This window comes from Oryzias latipes, chromosome 20, assembly GCF_002234675.1.
Source record: "Oryzias latipes chromosome 20, ASM223467v1".
Classification (NCBI taxonomy): domain Eukaryota; kingdom Metazoa; phylum Chordata; class Actinopteri; order Beloniformes; family Adrianichthyidae; genus Oryzias; species Oryzias latipes.
Genome location: NC_019878.2, coordinates 11,648,974 through 11,663,138, shown reverse-complemented (window position 1 = coordinate 11,663,138; position 14,165 = coordinate 11,648,974). Strand labels below are relative to the sequence as shown.

The following is a 14,165-nucleotide window of genomic DNA, read 5'->3' as shown; positions in this document are numbered from 1 at the left end:
TGACCGGATCATCAAATAGGAAAAGTGCAACAAATATTTCTATTTTTCTATTGCATCTTAAAACTGAAAAACATTTATTTGACACACGATCAGGACAAAATCCATCAGAAGCAATCAGATACTCCGACTTTCCAATGACAGTCAAAGGAAATGTCCTCTGGAGCCGTGCCGCTGCATGTCTTAAAGCAGCATGGGTTCGAGGAGCCGACAGACCGCATTTATAGACACTGAGCCTGGGGTTTAGTCTGTTAAAAACAAGTCAAGACAACAGCGGCTCAAATGAGTTCATTTCCAATGACTTGTTGTTGGCCAGGATCTATTCATCGTCAGTTTCTACAGTTAAACCAACTTTTTGACCTAAAACCTTCTATTTTAAAATCATATTTTGATAGATTTGTATGAATTCTTCAAACAGCTCAGCTAAAAAAAAATTCAGATTTGATCATTTTGATCTTCACTCTATGACCGTTTTTTAGTATACATTAGTTGTGTGTTCCTTTCTCTCTCCCAGCCAGCTCCCATAGAAATTAAGCCCGTCCAATCCTGCCGCTGGAGGACGATCCCTCTTCATGTCCCTCATACCTGGATAGCATTAGCTGAGCTGTCTCTCAGCCCGTTGATCTGTGCTCATTTCAAAAGCTCTGCCGGCCCGACACCGTCTTAATAACGCCGGGCGGCGGGGAACTTTGTGGTGGGGACTGGTGGCAGCAGCACAGTTTTTGCTGAGAATTCTCTGTCAGACAAATTTCTGATACTGGAATCAAAGATAAGTTAACTAGTATAATAATTTAGAGAAATATGAAACAAATGTCAATAAAGAAAAAAAGAAAAAAAAGCAGCTGTTGACTTTATCAGAATTTCCTTTTTTTTCTCTTTAGGTGTTCAGAATTTCCCAAATAAATAAATAAATGAAATAAAGATATAGAAATATTAAAATAAATCATATAAAATAATGGAAAGAATACTAAAACAAATAAAAATAAAACTTAAATAGATATGGAAAAAATAATATTAAAAAACTCAAAAAATTAAAATACATAAATAAAAATATAAGGAAAAGATATATTAAAAATAAATTCAGTCACAAAAGTAAATATAAACCTTTCATTTAGAAGTAAAAAACATCGCTGGTGTTTTTCTTCTTTAGCACCAGCTCGCTCTATCATATTTGAAAGCTCAGCTCAGTCTGGATTCTTTTCTGTCTCCTTTTGATTCATAAAGACCAACATCAACGTGGAGCAGAGAGCCAAACATGTCAGCTACAAGTACATAAGAACACAATTGTACATTTGAAAACAAAATGTGCTTTTTTATGCAGTTTTAAACCCGATAGTACACATTTTAAGATTATAGAAATATTAAGAGTTGGAAAAATTGTTTTAATTAAAGTGATGTCATCATAACCTCGTCTCCTGATGTCAATCAGGTCCCACTAGCCAATGGTCTTAATGCACCGCCCCCACATAAAAGTAGACTCGGCTCACAAATCGAAAAATCTGAATTGAAACTGTAAATTGAGGACTGAAAGCAGAGAGACAGAGGAATGGAAAAATAAAAGCAGCTGATAAACATTTTTATTTAAATAAGAGTTTTAGGTTAATTTTTCCTTCCAATTAAAAAAATACTTCAAATTTGGAAAAAAAAAAATCTAAAATGTACAATTTTCTGTTTTGTAAAGTGTTTAATATTTCTTTCAAGTTTAAATATGTTTTTAAATGAACACTTTTTTATTTACAATCTGTTTTTTTCATTCAATCCAAGTGGATCCTGATCTGACCTCATACAGATCCAGTTGAGCATCAATCTCATCTGTGACCCAATTCTGGTTGTTTTTCCAAGACATAAATGTCAGGAAAAGGGGATGAAGGACTCATTTGGGGTCTCCTACATTTTGTAGGAGACTTGGCAGCTTCAAGTCAAACATTAAATAAAGAACCGTGAACAGGGCAAAAGGTGACTCAGCAGAACAGAACTGGTGACCTGACAAGCCAGAGACTTATATAGGCTGAGGGAAAAATCACTGAACTGAAGACAGCTGTGGATGATGATTAACCTGAAACTGGTGCGACTGACAAGACAACTCAGAACAGGACCAAACACCACAGAACCCTTGCAATAAATACCTAAACAATCATAAACATAAATAAATACACAGGTTATAAAAGCAGACAAATTCAATAGTTGTGAGGTAATATGGACATGTTATTTAGCTTCTGTCTGGAGTGTTCGCAAACATTTCAACCAACTTTTTTTGAATTAAACTTTATTTACATAAACTGAAAACTCTTCTTGTTAGAATTTTGGTTCAGAGAAACTGTTGGACTTTAGTCATAAGGCCTCAGATCCTTCCAGAAAAAGCTTCCCTTCTACTTGATCAGTCAGGATTCACTTTATATAAACTTTACATTCGGCAGCGGCCGACTTGACAGGCGAAGTGGACTTTCCTCTGTACGATTCTGTTCCTTTGCGCCAAAAACACAAGTGTCGGCTTAATTAGGGCTCTAAGGTGGGGTGTAGGTGCGAGGCAGCGCCGGCGGTCTGTCTCCACGTGTTAGCGTGCTGATGGACTGCGGCGCACCCTGCCTGTCACTCTGCGTTACCTCACTCTAGACCTCGCGACCCCCCCCTGCACTTAAGTGGGTGTAGAAGATGGATGGATCGCAGCAACCAAATCTTAGTGGTGGACTTTTGAGTGTTTGGCTTCTAACCTCTCCTCCCCGGAGTCTCATTGCAGCCGGACTCTCTGTGTTTGTTGTAAAAAAATAAATCCCAACCTCCACCATTTGTCAAACGTTTCCTGACAGGAAGACGATGTTGTGCTTTTAGAGCAAATGTTATTTCATTTAGACGAAGAACAAAACAAGAAAACCTGGTGAAAATATCTATAGAGTGAACGAAATTTAACATATTTTATTTTTCTTTTATTCTTTTTTACATATTTAGATTTTTTTGTTGTTTTTGAGTTTTGTCTTTTGTATATAGACTTTGACGCTATTCTGAATAGTTGTTTGAATAACAAACAGTTTAATTTGCATAACCTACAAAATATTAAAAAAATCTACAAAATCTAGATGTTTCAGTTGATTATATATTTGTGGACTTTTGTGCAAGCCACTCACCCCTCCATGCATAAGTTGGTATCGCAGTACAAAACAGTAAAGACTGCATGAATCATTTCAAGTACAAAAGTTCTTCTTTTTCACTTGTTTTATATATAGTTGTAGCAGCTAGCCTGTTATTTACCACAGAGTTAACATGTTGGCATTTCAAAAAAGAACTGTGGGGTTTACTGAAGCAATTTGAAGCAATTAAAACATTTGAAGCAATTAAAATATTTGAAGCAATTAAAACAGTTGAAGCAATTTGAAGCAATTAAAATATTTGAAGCAATTAAAACATTTGAAGCAATTTGAAGCAATTAAAATATTTGAAGCAATTAAAACAGTTGAAGCAATTTGAAGCAATTAAAATATGTGAAGCAATTAAAACAGTTGAAGCAATTTGAAGTAATTAAAATATTTGAAGCAATTAAAACAGTTGAAGCAATTTGAAGCAATTAAAATATTTGAAGCAATTAAAACATTTGAAGCAATTGGAAGCTTTAAGGATTTAACCTGAGAAAGAATACAAAGCTAAAACACGGGGACATCTCTTGGATGACTATTCCTCTTAAGAAATTGGCTAAAGCGCTAAAAGTTTAAAAAATATTTGCTAACACTCAATCTCACAAATGTTCGCGGAAAAAATAAAGGTCAAAATATTGAACTGAAGCTCTATTTAAAAGAGCTACTGTGCTTAGACTCATTACCATTGTAAACAAATGTTAGAAAATACAAAAAAGTAGTTTAAATGAATGTCGGAAATGTTTTTTAAAAAAAGTCTTGAGGAAATTTTAGTCAGGTAATGTTTTTTATGCTACAGTCTTGATACATATGGAGGACCATATTTTTTGGGCTATAAGTCGCACTTTTGGGAAAAATGTATTTAACAAAATACGAGAAAATGGACAATTCGTCTTGAAAGGCAAATACTAATAACAGAATAGATGACAATAATAGACTGAATATTTGCATGGTTCATAGTTGCAACTGTATTTAGCTTCACAAAACATTGGAGATATCTATTATATAAGCGCAACTTATGAACAATTATTCAGAGAGCCATAGTTTATACTGTAACATGCTAACAAGTCATCCACACTAACTGAATGAGCGGCACTTCTTCTTCTGTGCAGCCATCAGTGGTAAATACTTATAAACACACCTGCAGCACCCTCTAGTGGCTGTTGCTATTTATTTATTTTCAAAGTCACGGGGTGTAACTTGCACCTGAGTGCAAGTTACACCCCCGGCCAAGCTATGTCACTCCAAAAAATATGGTTTATTAAAAGAAAATTAAAAATTAAAAAAAATTTTCAATGTGAGCAGATTCTGTATTTATGTGGATGACGTGCTAACGCTAAGCTAACAGTATAGTTTATACTGTAACATGCTAACAAGTCATCCACACTAACTGAATGAGCGGCACTTCTTCTTCTGTGCAGCCATCAGTGGTAAATACTTATAAACACACCTGCAGCACCCTCTAGTGGCTGTTGCTATTTATTTATTTTCAAAGTCACGGGGTGTAACTTGCACCTGAGTGCAAGTTACACCCCCGGCCAAGCTATGTCACTCCAAAAAATATGGTTTATTAAAAGAAAATTAAAAATTAAAAAAATTTTTCAATGTGAGCAGATTCTGTATTTATGTGGATGACGTGCTAACGCTAAGCTTTTAGCATCGTTTCAGTGTCACTAAACTGAAACTATCTTTCAAAAAAAAGCCCTTAAATTTGCTTTGTTCTTTTCTTTCTTAAGTGTCACATTTTCTCCTCTTTGCTTCTTCTCTCCTCCTTCACCCCCCCAATCCCCGCCTCCCCCCTTCTCTCATATCTGCCCCCCACCCCTCCCCCCACCCCACCTGCCTGGCCCGCCCCGCCCCGCCTTAGCCCCATTGCTCTGCGGCCTGTCTCTTGTAACCGCTGCCGGCTACAGCTTTGTTCCTCCCTCCTCCGCTCCCTTCTGGTCAGGTACAGGTATCGCTGTCCGTCAAACTCTTTGTCTTCATCCTTTGATGTCTCGGGCTGCTTGGCATGCCGGCTGCAGCTTTTCTTCCTCGTCTTTCCTCCCGCCCTTCATCTCTCATCCGGTTGCCGTGTGTGCACGCCTGGGAAAGGACGTTTTCACCGTTGCATGTGCGGCATGTGTCCCAGTCTGTTTGTGGCTGTTTATTTCCTGCAGTTTGTGCAGAAAAAAATGATGTTCTTCTTCGTTTGAAGTGTGTGCAGTCCAGTGATTGTGTGTGTCTGTCAAAGTAAAGGTGGAAGTGTCCAAAAAAGAAAACCATAGAGCTCCTCTATATTAGATATTCCATCCCCATGGCTGGGTTGTAGAGGTCTGACATTCCATTTCCACCTGTCAGCTCAGCCGAGGCCGAGCCAGCGGTGGGTGTCTGGCAGTGTGGGGGGGTTGGGGAGAGACTGGCAGGGCGGGTTGGAGTGCCGGTAACTAGCTCACCTGTTCCACATCTGTCTCTCACAGAGCCGTTTCCTCGACAGGAGGCGTCTAATCTGGCGTGCTCGGCTGTCAGAAGCTGAAGCGCTTCAACCAAAAGCAGCGAGCCGACGCAGAACAGAGGGCTCCAAACAGAGCTGTTTAAAAAACAAATCGCTGCTGTAGTTGAAATGGGAGGAGCATTACATCATCAGTCGTAGGATTTATTTAAAATAAATTAAATAAACACTTTCAAACGGAACCGTAGGTTAGTTAAAATTGGTCGCTTACTACCAAATATTTTGAACTATGAATTGTAAATACGCATTTCGGCATTAGTATATAGCTTAGCGTCTCGTAAATGCGAGAGTTTTGAAGTTCCTTTTTGGGCTCTTCATACAAAACCCGCAGTCAATGAATACGGAATAAAAGTTACACCAGGTTGGGGTACTCGGATTTTTCGTGATGTATGCGTAGCGCCCTTTTCAACACACACAAGTACCAATATGTGGCACTAAGTCACATATTGGAACAGAGTCGTGAAAAAGTAATTTCACAAGATTTGCCCTCGTTTGACATTTTGCACCAAGCCCCTTCCAACTGTGAGGACACGCGCCGCTATCGGGTTGCCATGGCCCACTAAAGGTGCGTCCAAAAACCCACATTCAGCGCATTCTTGACCGCACATCAGGTACTCGGTATGTACATAGCATAAGTCGCACTTTTGCGAAAGAATACGGGATCAATAACTGACAATTCATCTTTAAAGGCAAATCATAATAATGGAATAGATAACAGTAATAGACTGAATATATGCACACTTCATTATTGTTACCGTATTTAGGAGGAATTTAGTATATTAGCGCAAAATATAAACAATTATTCACATAACCGTAGCATTAAAAAATGCGAGCATGTCAATGAAACACTTAATATCACTTCAAATCACTAAAAACATCAAATTCCTTATCCGCTGTCGCTTTGGCACGATTTCGCCAAGCCTAGCGTAAGACCAAGCCACGTTTCATTTGCGTTTTTGTCAGTAGCAGATACCGATACACACACCTACAGCGCCCTCTGGTGGTTATTAGTGAGAAATAGGGTATTTAACAAAAATAATAGTTTTCTTCTTAATCTGAGTTTGGCTGCATGTATGTGACGCTGCAGATGTGACAGAATCTGTTTATTAAAAAGGGGCGGGGTTTTGTTTGTTTTGTTTTTTCAGTGCTTACCCCTAAAGTGATAGGCGTGGCCATCGCCCGCTACGACTTCAGCTCCCGCGACACTCGTGAGTTATCGCTACAGGAAGGGGACGTGGTGAAGATCTACACCAAGTCCGGAGCCAACGGCTGGTGGCGGGGCGAGGTCAACGGCAGGGTGAGTCGGCGTGCACGGAAGCGGATCGCGCCACCGCAGCTCCAAGTTTCTTAAGCTAGAGAAGCGGAGTTGCATTCAACTCGGAGGAGCTCCTTTAGGAGACCAGATGTTTGCATTGATGGAGCTCCTGGGAGCAGAAGCAGTGACAGCAGAGTCTTTGGGGAGTCCCGGTTTGTCTTTGGAGCTGTCACACCTTCAAAACAGCAGGTCCTTCCTGCTAAGGGAACCAGGAGGTTCAGTCCACATGGACAACACTTTTCTCATCCTAAATATCAAAACAGCTTTTTCAGTAGTGGTTTAGCCAATCAGAGAAACCCCTAAAAAATCAAAGTCTTAGGTCTCATTTGGGAACCATCATTTACTAGAAGAATTATATAGAATTTTATGTTTGAAAGTGTGGTTCAATACCTTTTGCTCTTTAATTACACTCAAATGTTTTGTTTTTTTAACCCAAACACCTAAAGCCAAAAAATATGTAAATCTTAAAATCTCAGGTTATAATTTTACTTGTCAAATCCAAACATCTTTTATGCTGCATGCACATCAAATGGACGTGTGTTGCCTCTCTTTTGTCAAATTTGCTTCTTTATGTTTTTTCAAAAATGTGTTCAGAAACTTAAGGCATGTGGGAGGAGCTACTCTCTAACGTTTTTAGCCTCATGGCTACATCAAGACATCCTGATGTTGAGAGATCAGTTTTATTTATTTTGAAGAGCTCGACAAACATATCTCCAATCTCGTCTCCATTTTGGGCTTCATTAGATCATTCAGAGACTCTGCCGGTACGGTGAGGTTCACCATCTACGACCAAGTTTGTAGACTTGCTGTCCACTTAGTTAAAAAAATAATAATACAAGAAAACATTAGGGAAGCTTTATATTATTTTCTCCAAACAAATAAAAAAACACTGTCAAGTTCAGGAGAACTAATATCCATGATCAGCTTTGGACTCCACCCACTAATGACATCATCAGGACGTCATAGGTAACGATGAGAGTATCGATACCAATGTATTGAAATACAGATACCTGTACATCACCAATTTTGATATCTACTCTATTAAAGTATCAATTACTAATCTGTAAATGAGAAAATGAATGTAATATTTCTGGATATTTTTGGTCACTAGGTGAGTTGGTCCAGTGTTTTGTGTTGAAATACCCCCCAGCCCACGGCACATTCCGCTGCTCCATCAGTCACATGACCAGTGGAGCTGTGAGTGTGTATGTGTTACCATTAGCAACCACACAATACAGCACGAGTGGATGTATTTTAGAAAGAACAGTTTTGTATTTTTAACCTTGCACATTAAAGTTGTTATACATATGGTCAGTTTTGATTGTATTTGTTTGTAGGATAACAAATATCCTTCTGGAAAAAAAATCACCAATAAGAAATTACCAATAATTTATAATTGTATGCAAAAAATAATCTGTATCAAATCTTAAAAGTGTGTAAAGACCCATCACTAGTCACGCGTCAAAGCTGAGTTTCTGATTGGTTCACGCAAACAATCAGGAAGTAAAAGATACATAGCCAAAGTTCACATATTTGAACTCTGGAAGCATCACAACATGTGATGCTTTTAACATGTGCATGATGCTCACAACGCGCGTGAGAACTGCTAACCAGGGCTGTAGGGCAAAATCAGTGATAAATCCCAATATTTCATTTAGTGAAATTTGTATCAATTCAAAATGCTGTCAAGACAATATCTAATTATTTATGAGAGTCCTTCAGCGTCTGACTCTAGTTTTCCACTAAAAGTTATAGTTGGCAGCAGAGCACACTGAGCCTCTTTGAGCAGCTCTACACCACACCAAAACGACAAGATCTCCCGAGAATCAGCTTGTGTTAAGTGCTAAATGTTCAGTCAGTCTAGCAAGTTTTGTTGTTATTAAACATGTAAACTCTCAAAACCGTACTACGTTGCAGCCAGTACCATAAGAATGGCCCCACATAAGAACGAGTGACACTTGTGTCCCAATTCTTATCGTATCGCGATACATATCATATCGCCAGACTCGTGCCAGCACACACCCCTACTGCTAACACTTCCATACAATGGTTCCTTGCTATTTCCTGGTTCACCTTATGCAATTTTGCTGAGATTTCTTTTTTTTGCAAATTCTTTTTAAAACAGTCTTCTGTGTTCTGATTGGCTGTAGACCCTGTCAATCAAGCTCCTCCGTGTCAGGTCTCCTGTCCAGAATGCATTCGGTTTGCCATATTTTTCCCCAAATCTTAGAATGCGATCAGATCTTGAATTCATTCTATAGTACTGTTTCCTACGAAGTTTTGAACTTTAAGAGTTTAAACAAAGAAAGAAAAGTGTGAAAAACGTTCACATCTGTCTGAGAAAAGTGGCCTTAAAGCGTCTAGAATAGGTGTAAAACATAAAGAGGATTACTTGGCAGACTTCATTTACTGCAGGCTATTTTTAGAACGCAACTTTTGCAATTGAAGAAATTCTAATTGCAATCATAATAATCAAATTAAAGTCTTCCTGTTTGTCTAAGTGTGTTTGACAATATGTGTGAAGCTCTGGAATCTAGAAGAAGTTTCCTTCTGGAGCTCATTCACACGCCGACACCGATCATTTGTTAGAAAATGCAGTGGATGTAATTATCTATAGCCATGTTTCTGTAAATGGTAAATGTTGTGCATGCAGGAAGTCATTTTATTGAAGTGTAATTAACCTGATTAAGTGGGAATATTAAAAAAAAAAGCTTTAATTAATGTGGTTAATGAGGATATGGCAAAACAACAGCAGCGTTTTTAGGTTAAAGCTGAGCTGCTGGTTGTAGAATTGACGAGTGATTTCTGACTCAACAGCTGCTTTTTTTTTCATTCTTTTGATGTTCTAGTTCGGCCCCTCGTTTTGCTTCTTCCTCGCATCTGATGCGAAGACTCTTTTCAAAATAAGAGCGTGACTGCGCAGAGGAATGGCTTTATATAGCGGCGGTGTTGGGTCAGGAAGTTAGAGAGCGACTCATTTGCATCTCCTTCTCTCGTCAGGTCGGCTGGTTTCCGTCCACGTACGTGGAAGAGGGTGAGGAGTGAAGCCTGAGGAGGAGGAGCCAGATGACGGGACAAAAAAAAAAGCACCGCAAAGCAAGCACGGGAGCAGCAACCCTCTGCTTTCCCCGCCACCTCCTGGGCGCCTCGATGCCTAAACCAACCCAGAGGCCTTCGGTAGTGAAAAGGGCTAAAAGACGTCGCAGATGCGCCGTCACTCCTGCTTGCGGCTAAAGGACTGTACCAACAAGCAGTTTGACTGTCAGCGGGGGGGGTTTGGAACGCCGTATTCATCCGTCTATCCATAACTCAGCCATCGCTTCCCCACCCACACCCCCAACTCCCACCTGTTCCCGCCTGCCAACTCTGCTGTCGCCACCGCTCCCACGAGTGAGCACTCAGGAGCCGCTCTTCCGTTCACGCGCTCATCTTTCCTCGCCATCATCCATCAGCGCCCCCGCCGAGGGAGGAAAGTCATCGCCCCTCTGGAGGAGCAACACAGAAAGCTTTTTTCCTTTTTTTTCTCCCCCTCATCTTCTCCTCACTTGTTGTAGCCGGCTTTGACCTTGCTTGTCTGGCGTTCCCTGCGCAGGTTGTTATTGATGACTCTGCGACCCACATTTCGCGTCATGATGGCGGCGCACGCACCCAATGTAGTGTTGGATAGCATCACCACACCTCAATTGATTCCTCTTTTTTTTCTTCCCCTCCTCCCTCTACATTCTTTATCTCCATCGCCGCCTCTCATGTTTTTTTTTTTTTTTTTTTTAAGCGAGAGCGATCTACCGCTCTTATCTGTGGCAGCTCCGCCAACAGAGGCCTATTGGGTGACGGCTTATCGGATGGGATACATTAGCGGCTCGTCGCCGTGCGCCCTACCTGGACGTTTGGATTCCTCGTTTTTACGAGTGCGGTGACATAAAACCGCCTCCTTCCGCTGATCCGAATCTGTTCCGTCGACGCTTTTTGAACGACTTCTGGTCGAAACACGGCTCTCTTACAGAAAAAAAAGCCAAAACATTGAATAAATAAATCCACTCTCTGCAAGGTCTCCTTAATCCTCAAAGAGGTTTATCCCACAGTTGAAAGAAGCTGTTACTGAACAACCTTCTTTTAATATAAACAGACGTAAAAAAAACAACATCTAAAGCAACAAGAGGAAGAAGAAGTCCTCGGAGGTCGGCTTTGTGTGGGAATGTTTATTCTTCCTCTCACAGGCGGCGGGTTTCTCTGCTGCTGAGGCGGCTTCAAAAGGCTGTTGTTGTACCAACACGTCCGTTTACTCCACTGTTAATTATTTTCCCTCAGACTACAGAGGGCACGCCGGTCACCGCCACGTGCGTGAAGGCCGCTCTTTTTCATGTCCACAGTTCAAAGCGGAAGTCTTTTCTTTATTTATTTTTACTCCCACTTCACTCCGCTCCTCTCTGCAGATTTTTCCCGTCTCTAAACTTTCCCCGACTTGACCGCTGAGGAGAAGTCGGGAGAGAAATGGAAATGTGAAGTGAGATGAAGGAAGCTGTCACGAGGCTAACCAGGGGGATTCGGCTCGGAGAAACAACCCTGAGGCAATCTTTGCTGCCTTAGCACCCCCCGCCCCTCTTCCCGCCGCCGCCTCTCTGCCACATCTTCATCTGTGCCTCTAGGTGTTGTCATAGATACACAACTTCCCAGACTGATGTAAAGACAGTCTTTGCTGTGGACTTAATGAAGCCATTATGCATGAAAACGGTCTTTCAAACTAGAGATGTCTCGATCTGGTCACATGATCGGAAATCGGGCCGGATCACTTCGTTTCAGACTTGATCAGAATCGGATGTTCCAGCCCAATCAGGGATCAGATATTTATTTAATTCGTATTATTATGATCAGGGTTGTATGTTTTAAGCCTATGAATAGACGGATGCAAGTCATGGTTGATCACAATGAGCAGGAGGCGCATAAAAGCAGGTCAGTAACGTTAGCGAGATGTTCACAGATTCGAACTTCAGGGCTAAAAAACTCTTGATAAATGTTTCAAACAGACAGCAAGTGTCTCTATTGGTTTGTCTTAATGCAAACAACGACGTACAAAAGAAAAAAGATTTTAGTTTCTTTTTATCAAGAATGACGCTCTCTGTTCAGCCGACAGACGAGAGGCTCGCGAGGGACCGTCTACAAAGTGAAAGGTCCAGGAAAACGTGAATTAATAAAGTCATCATCATATTCGTTTAAGAGGAAAGTTTTCATGAACTATTATGAATTTTGAATGGAGATATAAATCCCATCTGATCAAAAATGTTCAATGGTTCTGAAGATCCTAAAGCTAAAGTCACCAAACTTGGTCACATGACAGCTGTTTTTTGTTTCCTGGTTAAAGCAACGTCACAGAAATGCTCTGTTTAAGTGCTAAATGATAAAAGACGATTAATAAAAGAAAAATGTTTATTATCGGATCGGGAGTCTGTATCGACAATACTCGAAATCAAATGACTCGGAATCGGATGAGGGCAGAAAACTTGATCTGGACGTACCAACGTTTACACGCGTGAGTTTGACACCCACACGGCCACTAGGTGGAAGCATTCATCCAAACCTCCTCGTGTTAGAGTTTGGAGGTGACATCTTTAGATGAGCAGCAGGAGTTCTGGTATTTTTTTGTTTTTTTTGGAGGGTGCTGCGACGCCAAAGTGGCGCAAACGTGATATAACAAAAGTCCCTTTTTTTCCTCATCTGGGAGCGCAAGAGCTGGTTATCTGTAAATGGCAACGCTGTCCGAGTTCACCTAAGCAGCAGGAGTGGATTACCAATCACTGCCTCCCTTTTTTTCAAAGTTTTTTTCCTGTGCAGGAGGAAGGCTGGAAGGCTCAAGGGTATCCGTGATCTAATCATTACAGCATCTCCTCACCTCTGCGACCTCGCCGCATTCATCTCTCTGTCGGCTCCCGTCGCTCCGGCTCTATCTCACCGTGTCACTTCTCTCTCTTTACTGCCCTCTTTCCTCATCCATCTCTCATCCAATCTCCGTCTGTGCACCGTCACTCTGCCTCTGCGGGCTGTAACCTCCGCTGGAGAAGGGAAAAGCCCATCGCCTGTTGCCTCTGTGCTCTGCCAGTTAGGGAGTTCATTTCCAACACGTTACATTGGCAGAATTCATTCCTTAAACCTAGAAAAAAAGGGGCGTGGCCAAAGTCCCTTCAGTCCTCCGTCACTCATTTCAGTCGACCGAGTTTCCAGATGAAGCCAAAGACGTGTGCTGTGCTCGCCGTGCCCTCCGTGTTTGATAACCGCGCTACCCCACCGCTGTGGCCTAACTCTAAAACCGTGCAATCCTGACTGTGTAGCAGAAGCCTGTGTTGCTGCTGTATCATACTGTAAATAATGTACAGAGCCTACAATAAAGATATACACTTCTTTTAATGTCTGGACGTCTTATTCTCTGCTTTTTGGATCCATCAGGATAGAATGGCCCCTCGCTTCTCTAATAAACCCTGCAGCGACGGAAATCACTGAAGAAAAATTAAAATATAAAACTTAGAAATGAATGTTTTCTAAATAACTTTATGCTTTTAGGGACGCAAACAATTATTGTTAACATTTCTTGTTGGGGCCACATGAAATAAATAAAAAAAACATCCTATAATTTCTGTACAAGGCACAAAAAACCCATTCATCATATGTTTTTCGGTTCACAGGAACTAGATAGAAATTAAGAAGTGTTAGATGAATTAGCATATACTTATATATATATATATATAGCATATACTTGTAAATATGCCAACTTTGTTTGCAACATGTAAAAAAAACAGACTGAAATCAACGTTACTCTGAGTACAATACACCTACAATTGGAGCAATAGGGAGGAGCCAAAAGGGTAAAAGAAGGATTCAGATTCAGCCCAAATCTCAGTTTCACAGTACAAAAAAGAAAAATTTACTTTTTTAAATTCTAACACTCCAACAGTTTAATCTCCCTTTTGTTTTTCTTTATCTTCCATCTCTAACATCCCCCTCCATTTTTCTCATCTCTTTTTTGAGAAATGTATAAATCTAAATAATACAAATAGAGTTCAAAAGGGGTTTATACAAATATACACCTCCTGTGTCAGAAGGTTCATAACCCCCTACTGTAACAGTTTAATCTGTCCAACACAAGACGCCCTCCGCTCTTATTTTTCTGGATACGACATTAAAAGTTAAATAACAAACAAACCTTTAAATTAGGAATTAGAAATTAGGAAATTGAATTAGGAATCAA

General features: G+C 40.5%; 1 protein-coding gene across 2 annotated transcripts in view; it reads left to right on the top strand.

Moving 5' to 3' along the window:
* The window catches only part of vav3 (vav guanine nucleotide exchange factor 3), a 97,807-nt gene extending 84,476 nt beyond the window's left edge, over window positions 1–13,331 (top strand). Inside the window, exons 26-28 of one of the 2 annotated variants that reach the window (XM_023949928.1) lie at window positions 4,990–5,070; window positions 6,759–6,910; window positions 9,929–13,331. In XM_023949928.1, the coding sequence (XP_023805696.1) occupies window positions 4,990–5,070; window positions 6,759–6,910; window positions 9,929–9,973 (278 nt within the window). In that variant the 3' untranslated portion in view covers window positions 9,974–13,331. The remainder of the gene's footprint in view (window positions 1–4,989; window positions 5,071–6,758; window positions 6,911–9,928) is intronic. The other variant, XM_023949929.1, reaches the window with a different exon arrangement.
* The last annotated feature ends 834 nt before the right edge of the window (window positions 13,332–14,165 follow it).